At 47.4% G+C, this 20,036-nt stretch overlaps 1 protein-coding gene across 1 annotated transcript; it reads right to left on the bottom strand.

Annotated features, from left to right (window-relative positions):
• Positions 1–211: 211 nt before the first annotated feature.
• Positions 212–18,409, bottom strand: ppp1cb (protein phosphatase 1, catalytic subunit, beta isozyme). Its single transcript, XM_064339745.1, has 8 exons — positions 18,250–18,409; positions 9,724–9,855; positions 5,635–5,865; positions 3,528–3,632; positions 3,082–3,153; positions 2,652–2,803; positions 2,013–2,147; positions 212–1,671 (listed from the first exon to the last, which is right to left on the bottom strand). The coding sequence occupies exons 1-8, from the start codon at positions 18,299–18,301 to the stop codon at positions 1,567–1,569; spliced, it is 984 nt and encodes a 327-aa protein (XP_064195815.1). The 5' UTR covers positions 18,302–18,409; the 3' UTR covers positions 212–1,566.
• Positions 18,410–20,036: the final 1,627 nt, after the last annotated feature.

Genomic DNA, 20,036 nt, shown 5'->3' with positions numbered 1-20,036 from the left:
CATTCTTTAAAAAAAAAAAAAAAAGACAATGTGAATTCTTACTTGCACATATTCTTGTTATGTGTGTATGCGTACACTATTCTGAAGCACACGGCACAGGCAGTCAGTTCTGACTGGCAAATTTGGTGTGGTTCAACAGCGGTGAAGAATCCCTCATTTTCAAGCCAGGTCAGGCTGAGAGGACATCTCTGCCCCCCCCCCAACACCCCCATTCACTTATGCAGTATTACCACCAGGTGGCACCACAAACAACTTAAAGCACTCCGAGCTAGACGACACCCCTCTTCCTCTGATATATACACACACACACACGGCTAACCTTGACCTCTAGTCGCTGCACCGTCGCTGTATGAGGAAGCACTGGGCCGGACGATTGTGCCGGTCACGGTGGGGTAATCTCAGCCAATCGTCCTCGTTCGCCTTTGACCTTTTAAACGGTTCCGACGAAGCCCATTGCCCCCCCCCCACACCCAGCATCGGCGTAAATTCACAGACACCGAAAAAGCAAGGTTCCCTCAGCGTAGGCCGCAAGGTTCCAGAGGGACTCTCGCAAATGCTTCCCTTCAACTGATACGACCTTTACAGCGGCAGCTGGCTGAGACAGGGGCCTCCAAAGGACCCGTCTTCACGGGCGTCTGTCGTGGACGCCTTAAGCGATGCGGGGCGAAGCCCCACAAACGGTAACGATCGTGCTGTTACACAGAGCCCTTTTGTGTGTGAACACGTTCCACCTATTGCACTGGGTACTAAAACTGTGTACGTCCCTTTCAAAAAACAACCGCCATTCAACTGCAGTCGTAATGATTACTGCAGTATTATGCAATATATTTTGGACATATTTTTTTTAAATTTGCGATATTACTACAGTTATAATGCAGTTGCCCTAATTCTTGTGCAGTTTCCATGAAGTAGAGCTCTTTTATACTGCATTTTAACTGCAATTTACTTCAGTTACACTACAGCATAACTTCACAGTACCTGCAGTATTTTTTTGTAAGGAGTATCTGTATATAAATGTGCACATATGGGCGCTATCATCTTTTTCATGGTTCTACAAACAATAAGTTCAATAGGGTTTCTCCATTTGGAAATTTGCTTTAGTCCAGTCGAGTGCAATTACATTCCCCCAGTCAAATCCACTGACAGCGCAGAGCAGGCTAAAAGTGTCACTCACTCTAAACGTCGCAACCGAGTCCCAACACGACCAGGCGCATCACGCGCTGCCCTCACGCAGTCATCTGTGTCATATCGCCGCACTTCAAAATACCAGAATCTGAGCAAAACACACACGGGCCAGGAAAACCGACCAACTAATAATATTAATATTGAAAATACCAACAAGCAAAAAAAGAAAAAAAAAAACCGAAAGAAAGAAAAAAAAAAAAAGATATTGGTCACGGCAAAATTTATATGTACACGTGTATAAGAAAGTTGTCAGTGTGGAAGAGGGGGTGCCGGGGGGCCCCCTACAGGCGGAAGAGAAGGGTAGTTAGAGGGGTACAATGGGGGGGGGGGGGGAGGGGGGTCGCGGGGTTCGGGGGAGGGCCGGCAGGACACACCAGCCGCTCACCTCTTCTTGGGGGCTTGGGCAGTGCGGGGCGGGGTGACTGGACGTCCCGAATTCACCCCCCCATACTGGTACTTGGCTTTCTTCTCTGACGGTTTCAAGATCTAACAGAGGCAGACAGCGAAATATTTACACAGTCTGAGTATGCGCATGTGTGTGTGTGTGTGTGTGTGTGTATACATTTACACTAAAGATGCTTTAGCAGGAGGTTTATACTGCAAGACTGCCACTAGCACAGCTTCTCTGATGAAGGCAATGTGCCAAAACATTTGAAGCTTTTAGCCTCTTAACAACATTGCATGCAGATCTTCAGAACATAGTTTCCACTAGTGCGTGGTGAATGAAAACCGTGTGCGTATATACATTTATGCATGTCTGAGTTTGTGTGTCTTCTAATTAATAATTCCATATCCGTGTGCGTGCGTGCGTGTGCGCGTGTTCTTACCTGGAAGGAGCACATCAAGGACTCGTCCACGCTCATCATGCCCCCAGCGTTGTCGAACTCTCCGCAGTAGTTGGGAGCAGAGAAGAGCGTCACCAGCTGTCGCTTGGCAAAAAACTCGTACCCATCTTCCACCACCTGTTCAGGAAATACAGCGTTAATGCTGCAGGCTACACAGGACTGAGCACCACTACACACACAATACATACAAACTAGTATCATTATATACAATACAACTAAGCTCCATTATACATAATATACACAACTAAACAACAGTACACACACCTAATAGCATTTAACACACGACAAGACCATCAATCAACAAAAATAAATGTATAAAATTTGGCTCAATATTCCACGGAATTAAATTCACCAGCATAGCAGGTACGGTTTTTGTTAACCTAGAGACCGTTTCCATCTTTACCATAAATGATTACGATCACAGCGGCCACTGAAATGGCACGTTTAAGGCCAGTTTAAAACAGATTCACATTCTGTGTAAACACGCATTAATAACCCATTAATTTAGATGGATCGCCACTGAGGGAGAGTACAGTATTTTGGTGAGGGGCCCCTGGATTTGGAACCTATGTCTGGAACCTACAGTGTTCCAGCCGCACCCCGCAGGCCCGAGCTCAGTACCTGATGCGCTCTGCAGATGAGGTCCAGGTCGTGGCGGTTTAGGAACTTGCTGACCACGTCGGCCCCGAACGTGAAGGACACGCCCCGGTCGTTCTCCCCCCAGCCCTGGACGTCCTTATCTGGGTCTGACCACAGCAGGTCACACAGCAGGCCTGCCAGAGACAGACCGTCACTATCTACACACGTGTGCACGCCCACACACTTACACACACGCACGACCGTGCACGCTGTGGACTGGAACAAACCTGCAGAGGTGCGCGGGCATGCACAAGCACAAACGCGCACACGTTACGGACTTGTAATTACCTTCAAAGGCATATATGCACACATGCACAAGCACATGTAGACACATGCACGCACACACAGGCATGCATATGCAAGCACACGTATGCGCGCACACACACACACACACACACACACACACACGCACCTGTATCAGGGACATCGGTGGGCCGCATGATGCGGCGGATTTGCTCCATAGACTGCAGATCAGGAGACAGACCTAGAAGGACAGAGAGGCTGCATCTTACTAACCACGTTCTAATGACTGTTTTCTAACAAGCAATTATTCATCATTAGAAGGGGGTTAAAATTACATTACTCATTGCATAATTCCATTGGCTTGCTGTACACGTGATTGCAGAGGCAGAGAGGAGGGAGAGCGAGTGTAAATCATGTGTTTGTGTAACGCGGGGACGTGAACTCTACTGTCACATTATCAGGAGGTTGTGACTGTGCAAGAAATGGGCAGAACCCAGGCCCATCCCCAAGAGGTGGCTCTCTCTATTCACACGCTTTCAAACTGCGCGACAGCTGCTCCACTCTACTCCACCCACCTATCCCCACGTGTACACACACACACACACACACACACACCTCCATGGCAGCAGAAGATCTTCTCGTCGATGATGGCGGCGATGGGCAGGCAGTTGAAGCAGTCCGTGAAGGTCTTCCACAGCTTGATGTTGAACCGGCGCTTGCCTGAGAGGGCGAAACGGAGGGACGAAAAGAGGAAGAGTCAGGCGGGGCAGACGTCCTCTAGACATTACGCCATCAGCTCCCATTCCCACCAACCAATCCACTCCAAGGAGGCGACATAGCTCAGGAGGTAAGAGCGGTTGTCTGGCAGTCGGAGGTTTGCCGGTTTGACCCCCGCCCTGGGCGTGTCGAAGTGTCCCTGAGCAAGACACCTAACCCCTAACAGCTCTGGTGAATGAGAGGCACCAATTGTAAAGCGCTTTGGATGAAAGCGCTATATAAATGCAGTCCATTTACCATTTACCAATCCCCACTTAACACAAGCAGAATGGGCGGAAGGTCCGGCTGTACTTCAGGGCCCGATCGCTACGTAAGGTCAATGGAACCTTACCAATTAGACTTGGGAGTCGCAACCTGTGGAGGAAGCTCTACCACTTCTTTGATTGTTGATGTTTGTGTGTGCACATTACACTTGTCTTCTCATAGATCTGGTCTGCTTTTGTGTGTGTGTATTTGTGTACGTCTCACAGTAGTAGATGCAGTCTGTGTGCGCGTGTGCGTGTGTGTGAGAGCGTGTATTTGTGCATGTCTCACAGTAACAGCTGATGCAGTCTGTGTGCGTGCACCTGTGCGTACGCACTCTACGTGCATGTGTGTGTGCGTGCGTGTGAGTATTTGTGTATGTTTCTGGGCCTTACACTCGTCGTAGAAGCCGTAGATGCGGTTGGGTGTGTGTGTATGGGAGTGTGTGTACGCATCAGCGCTCTGGGCCTTACACTCGTCGTAGAAGCTGTAGATGCGGTTGGGTGTGTGTGTGTTTGTGTGTGTGTGTGTGTGTGTGTGTGTGTGTGTGCGTGCGTGTGCGTGCATGCGTGTGTGTACGTGCGTGTGTATGGGAGTGTGTGTACGTGCGCGCAGTCTTACACTCGTCGTAGAAGCCGTAGATGCGGTTGGGTGTGTGTGTATGGGAGTGTGTGTACGCACTAGCGCGCTGGGCCTTACACTCGTCGTAGAAGCCGTAGATGCGGTTGGGTGTGTGTGTATGGGAGTGTGTGTACGCACTAGCGCTCTGGGCCTTACACTCGTCGTAGAAGCCGTAGATGCGGTTGGGTGTGTGTGTATGGGAGTGTGTGTACGCATCAGCGCTCTGGGCCTTACACTCGTCGTAGAAGCCGTAGATGTGGTTGGGTGTGTGTGTATGGGAGTGTGTGTACGCGTCAGCGCTTGGGCCTCACACTCGTCGTAGAAGCCGTAGATGCGGTTGGGTGTGTGTGTATGGGAGTGTGTGTACGCGTTAGCGCTCTGGGCCTTACACTCGTCGTAGAAGCCGTAGATGCGGTCGGGTGTGTGTGTATGGGAGCGTGTGTACGCATCAGCGCTCTGGGCCTTACACTCGTCGTAGAAGCCGTAGATGCGGTTGGGTGGTGTGTATGGAGCGTGTGTAGCATCAGCGTCTGGGCCTTACACTCGTCGTAGAAGCCTAGATGCGGTGGGTGGTGTGTATGGGAGCGTGTGTACGCACAGCGCTGGGCCTCACACTCGTCGTAGAAGCCGTAGATGCGGTTGGGTGTGTGTGTATGGGAGTGTGTGTACGCATCAGCGCTCTGGGCCTCACACTCGTCGTAGAAGCCGTAGATGCGGTTGGGTGTGTGTGTATGGGAGCGTGTGTACGCATCAGCGCTCTGGGCCTTACACTCGTCGTAGAAGCCGTAGATGCGGTTGGGTGTGTGTGTATGGGAGTGTGTGTACGCATCAGCGCTCTGGGCCTTACACTCGTCGTAGAAGCCGTAGATGCGGTTGGGTGTGTGTGTATGGGAGTGTGTGTGCGCATCAGCGCTCTGGGCCTTACACTCGTCGTAGAAGCCGTAGATGCGGTTGGGTGTGTGTGTATGGGAGTGTGTGTACGCATCAGCGCTCTGGGCCTTACACTCGTCGTAGAAGCCGTAGATGCGGTTGGGTGTGTGTGTATGGGAGTGTGTGTGCGCATCAGCGCTCTGGGCCTTACACTCGTCGTAGAAGCCGTAGATGCGGTTGATGGAGGCGCACTCGTGGTTGCCCCTCAGCAGGAAGAAGTTCTCGGGGTACTTGATCTTGTAGGCCAGCAGCAGGCAGATGGTCTCCAGGCTCTGCTTGCCTCGGTCCACGTAGTCGCCCAGGAACAGGTAGTTGGCCTCCGGGGGGAAGCCGCCGTACTCGAAGAGCCGCAGCAGGTCCGTGTACTGCCCGTGGATGTCACCTGCGAGAGAGAGAGGTAGCCACATCAAAGAGAGAGAGAGAGAGAGAGAGGGGGGGGGAAGAGAGGGATGGTGACGCGAACACGGAGAACAGGAGACGGGAGGAAGAAGGAAAGAATAAAGCAGCAGCATAGGGAAAGTGAGCCCTTTTCACGCCACAGAACGGCTTCACAGCCTCCTTTCGCATCAGACGCCGCCAAAATTCCAGCTAACAGCTCTCGTGACAGATTCGCACAGCCTACAAAAGCCCCTTCAGAGGCGATTTTGGACCAATATAACAAACACATTATTACATTTATTTAATCATAAAAGGCAAACAAATGACCCTTTAATACATAATTTGACCCTAACCACATAAATGGATTAAATGTATAAATACATAAAATACGGAATGCCTCACGTTCTACATGAGACAGTTTACCTATATAAAGCAATTATTAAAGCACGATCAAAGTTGATCTTTATAAAGCATGCTATAAAAGCGACAGCTAATGTCAGGGAGCTAAGTGCAGGAAATGCAGATGGCTCTCAGTATTTTACAGAAGACAGGGAGGAAGATGAATCGGTACGGCAAGCTGGCAAATAAGCTTTTCTCAAGTGTGGACTGGGTTCCAGAAATTAGAAGGAGAACATGTACATAGAGCAAGAGGAATGAGCGAATAGGAAAGAAGAGGGAGGTCAAAGAGAGAGTGAGGGAGAGAGAGAGAGAGAGAGGGAGGGAGCAGGAGTGACAGCAGCACACTGCTGGGAGTGAGAGATTAAGGGCTGGAGCCAACAGCATGCCTAACGTCCCACCCTCCCTCCCTCCCTCATCTCTGCTCTGCAGAGGAATACAGGCGGGGCACTCAGACAAACAAGTCCCTCCAGAGCCGGGGACAAGAGGCACGTGTGACAGTCATACATACATACATACTTACATATACAGAGTGCACCCACGTACACATGTGCACACACAAACACGCAAACACACACACACACACACACAGAGTACACCCACGCACGCACACACACGCACGCACACACACACACACAGAGTACACCCACGCACAACACACAGACACCACGCACACACACACGCACGCACACACACACACACACAGAGTACACCCACGCACACACACGCGCACGCACACACACACACACACACACACACACACACACACATACACAGCACACCACACAACACACCACACAGAGACACCAGCACACGCACACCACAGAACAACACACACTGCAGCGGACCACAGAGCACACAGTGCACACAGCTAAGCACACTGGTTTAGTAACACCCAGGATGCTTGGAACAGTGACACTGGTGATGCAGGTGCCACACGTGATAGATGAAATCACTGTTGCATGTTTGCGGACGTGCATGCGCACACGCACATACTCACACACACAAACACCACACACGTACACAAACACAAACACACACACACACACACACACACACAGACACAATGCTCACTCTGTGGCTAACACCCTTTTCTGAAAAGGAAAGAAATCTGACAAGAAACTAGCTTAGGCACAGACTTCAATCGCATTGCAGCTGGGTGTAAGACCATCGCTGCGAAGCAACCAAACAGGTTACATAACCGCCAGTAACATGCTGAAGGGCTGTACGCTCTTCACGGCACAGATCCCCTTACTCAACTGCCCCTCATCTTCAGCCGGTATCTCACTCTTGCCCTCTTATAAGAAGGAATGGCGGAAAGAACCGGAAAACTCTAGGAGCAAATCAACGTTGGGCCCGTCACTGACACATGAAGGCAGCAACCCCACAGCCGCCATCTGAACCCCCCTTCCTGCTAATCACGAAGGGGAGGTGGGCTGGGGGGGGGGTTGGGGAATGGAGCTGGATGCTGGTCTATCACTAGATGGGGAGGACAGGAAGTGTGCAAGGAACGAGAGAGACGAGGAAGAAGGAAGAAGGAGAGAGAGAGGGGCGGGAACTCGGGAGAACGAAACAGTCATCCTCCATCACGCTTACAGCACGTGCCCCACATTCACCGCTGTTCCCCAGTAAAAACTCTCGCCACGGCACAGCGCACACGCCACCACCGTCCCCGTCCACGCGCTCCCGAGTAATCCGCCCGCCCGGGGCTATTTAAAGACGCGCCCACGCGCGAGTCCGCGCGCGCTGGTCAGCATGGCGAAGAGACGTTTTTAGCCCGCTGCGTGGGAGACTGTGGGAGCGATGCACGTACTGTGTGTGTGTGTGAATTTACATTTGTGTCGTTTATAATGCGTGTTTTGTATGCGAATGTTGTGTGCGCACATGAGCGTATGTATGTTCTGTGTGCGTGCGCGAGTTGTGCATGGTGTATGCGCACGTGCGTGTGTTTGTGTGTGTGTGTGTGTGTATGCGTGTGCCGCATGTGCGTATGCATATGCGTACAGAGTGCAGGAGAGTCAGGAAATCAGTAGTGGGCAGTTGTAGTCTTATATAATCTCACGCTGGGCTGATTGAGCTGCTATAGTCCTCACAGGAGTGACAGTAGTACTCGACAGGGATCAAATCCCTCAAGATACATTACATTACATTACAGGCATTTAGCAGACGCTCTTATCCAGAGCGACTTACACAACTTTTGTACATAGCATTTTTTACATTGTATCCATTTATACAGCTGGATATTTACTGAAGCAATTACGGTTAAGTACCTTGCTCAAGGGTACAACGGCAGTGTCCTTACCCGGGAATCGAACCTGCGACCTTTCGGTTACAAGCCCAGTTCCTTACCCACTGTGCTACACTCCGTCCAATACAGGGGTCCTGCATGGCCCGAACAGACCACGTTCAGGGAATCGGGCAGTGTGGGACGACATGAGAAACACAGTGCAGACGTTAACACAGAGTCTCAACCCTCCAGGCTGCTGTAGCAGAATAAACAAAGTGAGTGATAAACATCTGACAAGTTAATATGGAGGCCAAATTCCTATAAACCAACATGGCCTTCCTTCAACTGATAGGGCCTAACTCCCGAGTGTGTCAAAGAGGAGGGAGAGAGAGAGAGGGAAGAAGGGAGGGAGAACGATGGACAGACATAGAGAGGAGAGGAGGGGGGCAGAGAAAAAAGGAAACGCGAAGAACTTCCCTCAGACGCGAGTCCCCTGAAACGAGCTCGATGCGTGAATCTGAGATCACAAGGGCGACATTGTCCGCCGTACTTTGGACAACTGAAGTACAGCAACAAAAGGCCATTAGGTCATCTTTCTGGAAGAGCTTGCGCGCGCGTGCACACGCACACACACACAGAGAGAGAGAGAGAGAGAGAGAGAGAGAGACAGAGACAGAGAGACAGAGAGAGAGAGAGAGAGAGGGAGAGAGAGAGAGAGAGAGAGAGAGAGAGAGAGAGACCACAATAGGCAATAGACATAACGAAACTGGATATGGTGAAAGAATCACCACGGAAGCAGCCATTTTTTGGCACGGTCAGGCCGAGCCGCACAGGGAACGCAGGCTGGCACCTTCCGTTTAAAAACACGGAGAGGGAATTCCGCCACAGACGTTGGCGCCGCGGGACACGGCTGGTGCCCCCCGACTCTGGCACGACCCGCGGGAGAGAGAGCGCCACAGGAGGGCAGCGCGCTCGCCTGTCGGACGGCCCCGCCTTTCAGATGAGTCTCACCGCGCTCTTTGAGTGGCGGCCCGGGCCGGCCAACCAAAAACCGAGGGCACGCTGAGAAAAGAAAAGGGGCGGAGAAACGGGAAGGGGCGAGACGAGATGAGAAAGCGTGACAGAAGGAGAGATGAAGGAAAAGAGACAGAGAGCGAGAGAGGTGGGGGGGGTGGAGAAGGTACAACAAAAATTGAGAGAGAAAGAAGGGAGGAGGGAGGAGAGGAGCGGCGGACTGACCGCAGATCTTGAGGGGGGCCTCCAGCTCCAGCAGGATGGGCTGGCTGAGGAAGATCTCGCGGGACTTGATGCACAGCCCCCGGACCTCCGCCTCCGTCATCTGCACGATCTTCCCCGGACGACATCCTCGCACTGGGGGGGGGGGGGGGGGGGCACACACGTTAAACACCGCGCTCCCATTGGTCCTCTCAACACCTTTTTCTGGCAAGACGGCCTCTCCACCGCACCAATGGCATCGCCGATTTTCGCCGGGCTACTGAACAGCTCGCGCACAGAAAAGCGAGCGGTGGTTTCGGTTCTTCGATACGCGGTCGTGCTATCGCTTAAACGGGCAAAAACCGCAAACGCGAAAGCAATGTTGACACAGCGTAAAATAAAGGTGACAGCTCGTCTCATTACTTAAGACGCTTAAATCAAAACAACTGACATCACAGTATCAAGTGACCGCGATTGTTTTTTTTGAAGAGTCGTTTAAAAAGCGCACGATCTAATCCAGATCTTGTTTCACAGCAGGCGCTAACGGCCTGTCAGACAGCTTCGACTCGACCATTTCAGCTTCGGTCGGCGCAAAAAAAAACTGGACTGCGGCGGTAGCGCGACGCTGCGTACAAATCTAGGCCTCATCAAGGTTTTCAAAGGCAGCGAGACCCTGTGACAAGGCCTGGGTATATTTAGTTTCTCACAAGACTTTGGCTTCCGTAGGGTAACCCACTTTGTTCTAAATTTTCCTTTTCTATATTAAAATTCTAAAAATGCACTAAACGTTTTTAATTAAAAATGCCTTCATGCCTTTCCCAGTCTGGGTGGTAATGTAGCTAACTTCCAAAAATAGAATACTTTGCCATTTAAACCTCCAGCTGCTTCCCAGATAGGCTAGCCCTCAACCCTAGGCCTTATTTCTCCTGTGGCCTACCAGGGAGGCTGTTTTTGCAGTGCGCTTATGTTTATGTTCTTTGCTGCTTTTTGAACTCATCTTACATAAGGCTGCAGATTTCAGTTTGGACAGTGAGTTTTTTCGGTTCGAGGTCCACGCCAGCAAGCACACAGAGATTAGGGGACAGAAACCTTTGCTCAGTCCAAAAACAGTAAACGTGTGTTAAGAAAAACAAGAGATTATTTTTAAGTTCAATAACGCAGCCACCGACAACAAACCCCACGATGGTGCAGAAATTCAATCCAACGGCTAAATGCTTTACATCAAATCACATATTAGTCACATATTTCAGTAGTGAAATATTTCAGAAAGTGGCAAACTCGCAATATTGCGGATCAAAAAACTGAACAATATACAGAGAGAGCAGAGCAGTTTGACTGAAATAAGGACAACTTGATTCTTTAAAATTTTATGTCAAACAATAACATATAGCCTAGGCTAAAGGGCCTTCAATTCTGGGGTAAACTCCTGACTGGCCATGCACTGCAATTACATACAGTACATGAGCATACAAAAAAAATACTATCAGTGCAGGATGGAAACCGTGTATGAATGCTAGAGACAGGCAGGATTTGTATTGGTTTGGTCCTTATGTAAGCCATGCACTTTGGTCCTCCTAAGTCACCGAGCCTCTTCTCTGATGTTCCTGGAAGTGTGAAAGAGGGCATTATAAGAGAGAAACTTTAGGCTGGCAAGGCTGGCTTTTCATTCCCCCCAACAGCTTCACCTCCCCTCTACTTTTCAATGGCCACTGAAAGTGGATTTTTTTTGTGCCATTTTCGAAGGGGAAACCTGACCTGTGCGGCTACGCATGTCGAATACGAAGTTCTCCTCAAAATCAGTGAGTCGCCACGCGGTTGCTAGATGCCAGGATCTTGTGCTTATTGACCAGCGAATGGTCAGTAATGGGGTTAAACAGCTATCGTGGTGAGCGGGTGGTGCATGCTCTCCTGGTCAGGTGCCAAGTGAGATAGAAAGAGAGAGAGAGAGAGAGAGAGAGAGACAGAGAGCCCTGAGGTCTGACCAGAAAGCTGGCGAGAGCTGGAACCTGGTCTATCACTATTTCTAACACAGGGCCGCTACCAGACTACCGGGGGAGTTTCCCCCTCTTTCTTTTTCAAGCACGGCTTCCAACGACTTCCAAACCTCCTGCTCAAACAGAAGCCAACAGAGGCAGCACACATAATACACACTGGGGAGCCCCAGCCCACAGAATGCAGACGCACACTGCTGTGTTGGTGCCTGTGCTTGAGGTACAGTCATCGTCTCCGTGGACAAGGCCGTGCTTGCTTGTATATCAGTGCCCTGATTATACCGTACTCAAATCTTCTCACACAGACACCATTAACAACTCTGGCTGGTTCCTTATTGACACCTGGAGGTAGCAGTACATGAGGCATCCACGTCATTTACCGATCTGTGCAATTACACATGTGAGATCTGTGTAAGTGTTAAGAGAAATCTCTCATTGATAGATCATAGCGTTATATGTGAGAAAGGTCTCGGGTCTTCTTGCATCATCAGAACAGTTAATCCTCCAGTTTTTAACAGAACCTTCAAACATACAGTGTTAGGCAGCAATGATCGTCCACAATGCAGATGGCAGAAGGGCAATATGGATAAAAAGAACAATTTAACCACACACTGCATATAGGCTACAAGGCGAGCCATAGGACCATACACAAGCATATCTTGAGCGGACCTAAAGATATGCCTAGTGTAAATCAGTGTTTTTTTCCGTAACTGTATGGAATGCCGGAAACAGTTTATGATGCGATGTGTAATGTAAATGTAATGGGCTTTTGAATCATAACACCAAACCCACTGCAGGATTCTGATGCTTTGGCAATGCAAACGCAGCCTTCTGTGTCTACATACATTGTGCAAAGATCAATAGGGTAGGCAGTGGACTGTTCCACTGTCTTCTTGCTGGACAGGGTGGTTAGTTAGTAAGGAGGATAGGGTGGGGGTGCCACTCTTTCAGGTAAACTGGCTTTCTTCCCAGTATGGTCTTTCCAGTCATTGTCCTGCCCATTTATTAAGGCCCGTGTTGTAGACCAGAGGATATTATCTTTAAATGTGTTGACAATCTGATTAACGGCAGCTGATACCTGTTTCTGTGTCCCCATTTTCACCGAGAAAGTTTTACCGAGATTTCATCCACGAGTGAGCCAGCATTGGTGTCTCCAGCTAATTATCTAAGTGACCCAGGGTAATTGTTTGAAACAGAAAACCTGAACACATCAGCCCTCCAGGAATAGAACTGACCGGCTCTGCTCTACATCTATGTTGTGAAAATGTAGCCAATAGGATGAATGTGATACGTGGCCTAGGCCTAAATCTATGATCAAAGCATCTTGAAATGTCAACTTAACAGAGACTAGGTTACAGGAAATAGCTCTGTCTCTCTCTCAGTACCGCATGATCTGTGAGATTCGGCACCGTAGCCCCATTTAGAAGAACGGTAAGGGGATCCATTCCATCAATGCTCACATGGACTGCACTTCAAAGCACCATACAACAAATGCGTTCACCGCAGTCTGCACAACTTTACGCTGGTCAACTGTGACCTACATGACGGACCACAACCATGACCCACTAAGAGCCTACATGCGACAGCTTCATAGGTTCAAATCGTTGCCTGCTATTTGCACCTTGTTTTGTCAAGAAAGGGTCTGGAATGCTGAACAATCCTCTCAGATGTTCAGACATGTCGGATAGTATGCAAAAATACAGCCCTCGCTTTAAAAACTACGCTATTTTAAAAACTATTCCATTAAAAAATAAACACCGTAAAACATTTGCAAGCCATCTGACTCGCCAATGCAAGAAGAAATTCTTTACTGACTGTCAAATTGAGCTCAGAGCCTTAAGTTGCTCAAATGGAAATAAGAGGGAACTCAGTGTCTTAACTGGCTCATACAGAAAGAAGAGGGAGCTCAGTTAACTGTCTGAAATAGGGCTCAGTGCTTACTGCTCATGAAAAAGAGGAATTCTTAACTGATGAAATGAGGCTCAGGTCTTAAGTCTAAGAAATAGAGGGAGCTCAGTGTCTTAACTGGCTCATACAGAAATAAGAGGGAGCTCAGTGTCTTAACTGGCTCATATAGAAATAAGAGGGAGCTCAGTGTCTTAACTGGCTCATATAGAAATAAGAGGGAGCTCAGTGTCTTAACTGGCTCATATAGAAATAAGAGGGAGCTCAGTGTCTTAACTGGCTCATACAGAAATAAGAGGGAGCTCAGTGTCTTAACTGGCTCATACAGAAATAAGAGGGAGCTCAGTGTCTTAACTGGCTCATACAGAAATAAGAGGGAGCTCAGTGTCTTAACTGGCTCATATAGAAATAAGAGGGAGCTCAGTGTCTTAACTGGTCATAAGAAATAAGAGGGAGCTCATGTCAGTCTTAACTGGCTCATATAGAAATAAGAGGGAGCTCAGTGTCTTAACTGGTTCATATAGAAATAAGAGGGAGCTCAGTGTCTTACCTGGCTCATACAGAAATAAGAGGGAGCTCAGTGTCTTAACTGGTTCATATAGAAATAAGAGGGAGCTCAGTGTCTTAACTGGCTCATGTAGAAATAAGAGGAGCCCCGTCACATGGAACTCAGTCTTAACTGCTTTGTAGAAAAAGCTTAGAATCTTTGTCTCATGTGGAAATAGGAGGGGGCTCAAGAGTCTCACCTGACTCATAGACATAAGAGGGAATTCAGAATCTTAACAGTCTCATAAAAATACGAGAGAACTCAGAATCTTAACTGGCTCAAATAGAAATATGAGGGAGCTCAGTTGTAACTTGCTTATATGTAAATCAGAAGGAGCTAAGAGTCTAGTCTTAACTGTCTCATAGAAAGAAGAGGGAGCTGTCCTAACTGCCTCATAGAGGGAGCTTAGAGTCTTTGTCTCATAAGGCAATAGGAAGGGGCTTAGAGTCTTAACTTACTCAGAGTTTTAAGTGTCTCATAAAAATAAGAGAGAGCTCAGTCTTAACTGCTTCATAGAAATAAGAAGGAACTAAGAGTCTTAACTGTCTCATAAAAACAAGAGAGAGCTCAGTGTCTTAACTGCTTCATAGAAATAAGAAGGAACTAAGAGTCTTAACTGTCTCATATAGCCTACATAAGAAGGAGCTCCGAGTCTTAACTGTCTCATAGAAATAAGACGGAGCTCAGAGTCTTAACTGCCTCACTGAAATGAGGGAACTCAGAGTCTTAACTGTCTCATAAAAATAATTGGGAACGCAGAGTCTTAGGTGTCATACGTTAATTAGAGGAATTCTGTTTTATTGCCTCACATCAGAGGTATGGGAGGGCCTGGGGAAAAAAATGTGCATCAGAGTCCACGATTAAAATGTCCAATAAATCCAAACTCACTCTAATGCTCTTCATAATCATTAACAGCATTTTTGGACAAATCCACACACGTCGGGTCAGCTGAAAGTATAAAGCCCCGGCACAACAAGCGTCAATGTCCAGGCCACTGCGTGCGGTCAGTCCGAGCGCTCGGCGTCCCGCGGGCAGCGGGCGAGGCGGGCTCCACACAGCGAGGCGGCGCAGCACGACCCTTTTTTTTTTTTTACATAACAGGGCGCCCTTTCCGCCGCGCTGCCCCCAGAGCCGCGCGCCCCGCCGTCCGTATCGAGGAGCCAAGCGCCCGTCGGACCGCGGAGCCGAGAGTCTGCGGTCGAAGGACTCTCGCAGCCGCACCTCTCCACTTCCGACTCCCGGTTTCCCTCGAAGATCGACGGATCGCACCGGCAAGGTGGTGCGGTCTGAGCCGGATTACCGGAGCTCTTCGCTCGCGTGCCCCCCCCCCCCCTTATCTGCACTCCGCTGCGCTTTTCAATTAATCGTCTTAATCCGCCAAAACATCGCTTTCCCCTCGGGTGACGGAGAACTGCGGGATGAGACGATGGTGGCAGCAGAGCCTGGGCGGGATTTACGGCTCGCTCGGTCATCGGCGGAGGGACATGGCTAGCGTGCTGTTGTCCAAGAGGGGGGGAAAAAAACCTGTGTGGTGCGCAGGGGTCTCGCTGCTAATTTAGGGCAAGTCCTTCCGCTGGGCTCCGATCGGGCAAGCAGTAAAACTGAGTCAGCTGGTCATCGAGCGACTGGCTTGTCTTGTTCGGTGGGTGATTAATCGTTGAGGAGCATGGCTAATTAAAGCAACTCTCATTATACGACATTCTTTAGAGGGAAGTCTGCCCATCCAGAGAGATGGGAGATCCAGAGAGCAGCCCTCTACAACCTCCTCCCCATGTCGGTTCCATACATCTTTCCAGGAGCAAAAATCGATTCAACTCTTGCTCTTTCACCCTCTCTTTGTGTACAATAGCGTCAATGGCACTAAAAACAATAAGACAATACATTTTTTCAAACAATACACAGACTTGAGTATGAGGCAAGGCCTAAATATGTGTATTTTGTTTTCCTTTGTTCAAGGTCACAAACCCATCTGTACCACTGGGTCAAGCCATCCTCAAACTCAAAAAGAAATAGGGGAAATATAGGAAGACAAAAATTTAAATGTACCCTTACTGCAGCACTTTACTCTAACAGAAGTTGGAATTACATAGTTAACCATTCATATATGAAATGTACAAAAATATGTAGGCCTAGGTAGAGTGCAGTGGTGAACAGGGTGGTTCCACAAAGAAACCACTTTAGACCAAGGGAATTTGGTTATTTGGTAAATCAAGGCAATTCAGCTTTGACTGTGCACTGTCTGACACCATTAAAGGCATGTGACTTCTGTCAAAAGGAGGTGAGATCACCGTTCATGTGAGCAAGGGTTCACCATACAAGCTGTTAAAGGTTCTGTGCTCCCTTAAGGAACTGGATGAGAAACTATGAAATACATTTATTTATGACGCACTTGCAGTACTACAGCCTTGATATGGTTAATTTTTAATACTGAGATATGATAGTTTAAAACAAAGCTGTTAACGTACACTTTAGCAAATACTGTGCCTGTTTCACTTCAGTATTACTATTGTTTGTCACACTGAAACTGCGGTAATGGGTTTGCCAAGGGTCGCTACCCACAGGAGAAAGCCTTTGCAATTGCTTTGACAGTTTCAATACCTCTTCTGGGATTCTCCACTGAGTGTTTCAATAGAGATGACCCTGAAGCTTCACACCAGCCGTCAATGTTTTTCCGTAATTTTACAGAGTGCCCCTTCCTTTTGCAGAACCGTTGTGAGCATTAATTCTGAACTGTTCCGACATTTTGCCTCACACCAACCAAACGTGAAGAGTCGCAAAACCTTGCCAGACTGGTTTGTTCAGCCCGATTATCCCCAAATTCTCACAGCCTCATAACTGAACTGACATTTCAACATATATTTATCACATTATTTTATTCCTGGCTGACTGGAGGAAATGGCCTGTCATAATTTAGGCTATATTTGCAGATATCTGCAGCTCCTTCGGGCGCTTAATATAACAGCTAGCTTTAATAAATCCAAATATTAAAATGAGGTTCAGGTCAAGCGAGATTGCTTTTTAATGCTTATCTGTATCCAGGGACATAATCACTGGGATCGAATGGAGGATGACGTATTTGCTTTCAAATCAGCGAATTCATCTGGGTACGTCTTACTAGTAACAAGAAGAACATTACCAATAGCCACAGGTCTACTAGCACGCAGAGAATGACAGGTGGGTGGACTAAGCGAGATAACTGTCAGACGCAAGGCAACCGTTCTGAAGAGCTGAGGACGGACTCACAGATGATGAAATTGTCGGAAAGGCAAATACGGATTTTAAAAAACAACAGAAGCAGAAAAGACACCATTATGTGAAACCAAGCAATATTCCCCTGTTCCCTGGTCATTGTGCACTCTCGACCATGCATTCAGTGTCCGAGGGAACAGCCCCTCTGTTGCCGTGCACAGAATTCCAATATAGCTGTTGTTGTTCGTTACCAAGTGCGGAGGGGGTGTGTGCGTGCGCCAAGCTACATTCGACTTTCTGTCCCACCTCTCTTTAAGCAGCTGGCTAGTTAGCGAGTTCTGGTTCAACGTAAAAAACAAAACCTATTCTGATCACCGAAGTGCAATGGTACTGAGGAAAATAAACGGCACTAGTTGCTGTTTGTCAATCAAACCGCACTAGCTAGATGGCTTGCAAGCCATTGTCCGTCATCACTGCAGTCCAAAACATCTGACAAAACACACCTAGTTAGCAATCTAGCGAGTCACACAACCGAACACTAAGCGCTAGCTAGTGTGCTAGCTTGCAACAACATTCGGACGCGATTCTACGCAGTTAGGTAAAGCACAACCTTGTGAAAAGGTGATTCCACTCGTTTTTCGAGTAAATTTGGCCGTCGTTTTAGCAAATATAGAGGCGGATTTTCAAATAGTGAGTTCAGTACAGCCAGCGAGCTATCTTAGGGCGCTACAAATTTTCTATTTCTATACTTGTATAGTACCGACCGCTTCGGAGAAACCAACGTCCCAGCTGTTTATAAACAGCCTTGCATCGAGTTATCGGTCGTTGACAAACAAAATGACAAATCTGCATAAATGTCACCACCGATTACAATTTCTATCGCAGTACAGATAAATGCAAAATCCTAAAATTTCGTACCTTCCAAGAGTCGAGAGATGATGCTGTCAACATTCAGTTCGCCTTCCGCCATTTTCTTCTGAAGTCTGAAGGAGAATCGCCGTTCTCCCGATCACCACCAGAGGGAGTGCGTGCAGAGAAAAGTCATACCAAAGGCCTCTGATGCTAACAATGCCAACAGCTTGCCTAGTAAGAATACAGTGCGATACCGAATGTTAATTTTAGGTTTATTACTTTTTTTTAGCTAACGACCTTCCACATACGTCCTGTTTTCGTATCTGAATGTCTATGCCACTGGTTTAAAGTTCTGTATAATTAAAGACAAATGTACAATCAAATACATCAGTCTTCTGTTATTTCTGGAGTGGAACTAATGCAGTGGTATTCAAACACGGTCCTCGGGACCCACTGTGTATGCTGGTTTTCGTTCCAACCACAATTGCAATCCCGGAATTTTATCTAGCAGTTAATTTTCTTTCATTGGGTGCTTTTCATATTGAGAGGGATTGTTTCCCTATTAAGCCACATTATGTCAGAAAGCATGCCATGAAGAATACAATTCCAATGGTCACATTATTCTTGTTGTGCTATACTGCAAACAAAATTATTTAACTGATCAAGTTAAAGACAGGTGAATCAATAGGGTCCTAATTTGTAAAAGTGTGGACACCTGGCCACTAGAATGAACCGGTAGATAATGAAGAATTCAAAGACAATTATAACAGATTTACTAAAATGTGTCCAACAACCAAATTCCCCTCAGTCCTAAATTTGATCAGTTAAAAATTTTGTTTTATATAGTTGTTTGCAATGTAGCACCATGTGAACTTTTATCTTAATAGCACGCATAGCTATTTCTGACATAATGTGGCTAAAGAGGGTAAATAATCCCTCTAAACATGAAAAGCACCTAATTATGAAAAATTAACAGTTTGTTAACTTTTGAGATCGCAATTTTGGTTGGAATGAAACCCAGTATACACAGAGGGTCCCCTTTGGGACCGAGTTTGAACACCACTGAACAAATGAATGACCTCAAATGACTCATCCCTGGTTTATAAATTATTAGCGAGAAGTCACAAAATCTCCTCACACACCTGCTACTCCCCCTTTCATTGAGTCTTAATCCCATTGTATCCTCTAGTTTCTATTGTACTCTCGACTTGAATATGGCTCTAGTTTCTTTCCATCTGTACCTTTACACCCTAGCACGCCATCAGACTTATTACTGGTGCCACATGCTGTTTGTTATGAGATACACATGCTTTCTAATATCATTCAACAGGTCATTTTCTGCTCAATGTATAGGTCAGTAATAATTGGTAGCTTGAATTACAAAGGGCACCCAGTATTTGAAAACATTGTTTTTGGATAAGATTTCAGTAATCAGGTAGGATTAAATCTCAAAAATTGATATTTCAAAACGAGAAGCTGTGATCCTGATACTAAAAATTTAGTAGGAATAGTAATCCAATCTTATCTTGAATCTAGATCAAATTTTGCTTTTCACTATTTCAAAACTCTAAGGTGGAGAATAGGATATATTTGATGCTGAAATTCAGGATAATCTTGATCCCACTGTCAGGGTCGATTCAGGATGGATTCAAGATGATGTAGAGACACATAGAACACATGGAACATTTTTAATGAACTGTTTTATCCAGTGCTTGCACATTAAAATAGGAACACAAACCCTTCCAAAACTACATCTATTCTAAATGGACAATAAAATATGTCCAATTGGAACCCCACAAAACTAAAAGTGATCTGAAGAAAACTGCAAGCCTTAAAAATTTGTAAATGCCTTG

This window comes from Anguilla rostrata, chromosome 6 (assembly GCF_018555375.3).
Source record: "Anguilla rostrata isolate EN2019 chromosome 6, ASM1855537v3, whole genome shotgun sequence".
NCBI classification, from domain to species: domain Eukaryota; kingdom Metazoa; phylum Chordata; class Actinopteri; order Anguilliformes; family Anguillidae; genus Anguilla; species Anguilla rostrata.
This window is presented reverse-complemented; position numbering and strand designations above follow the sequence as displayed.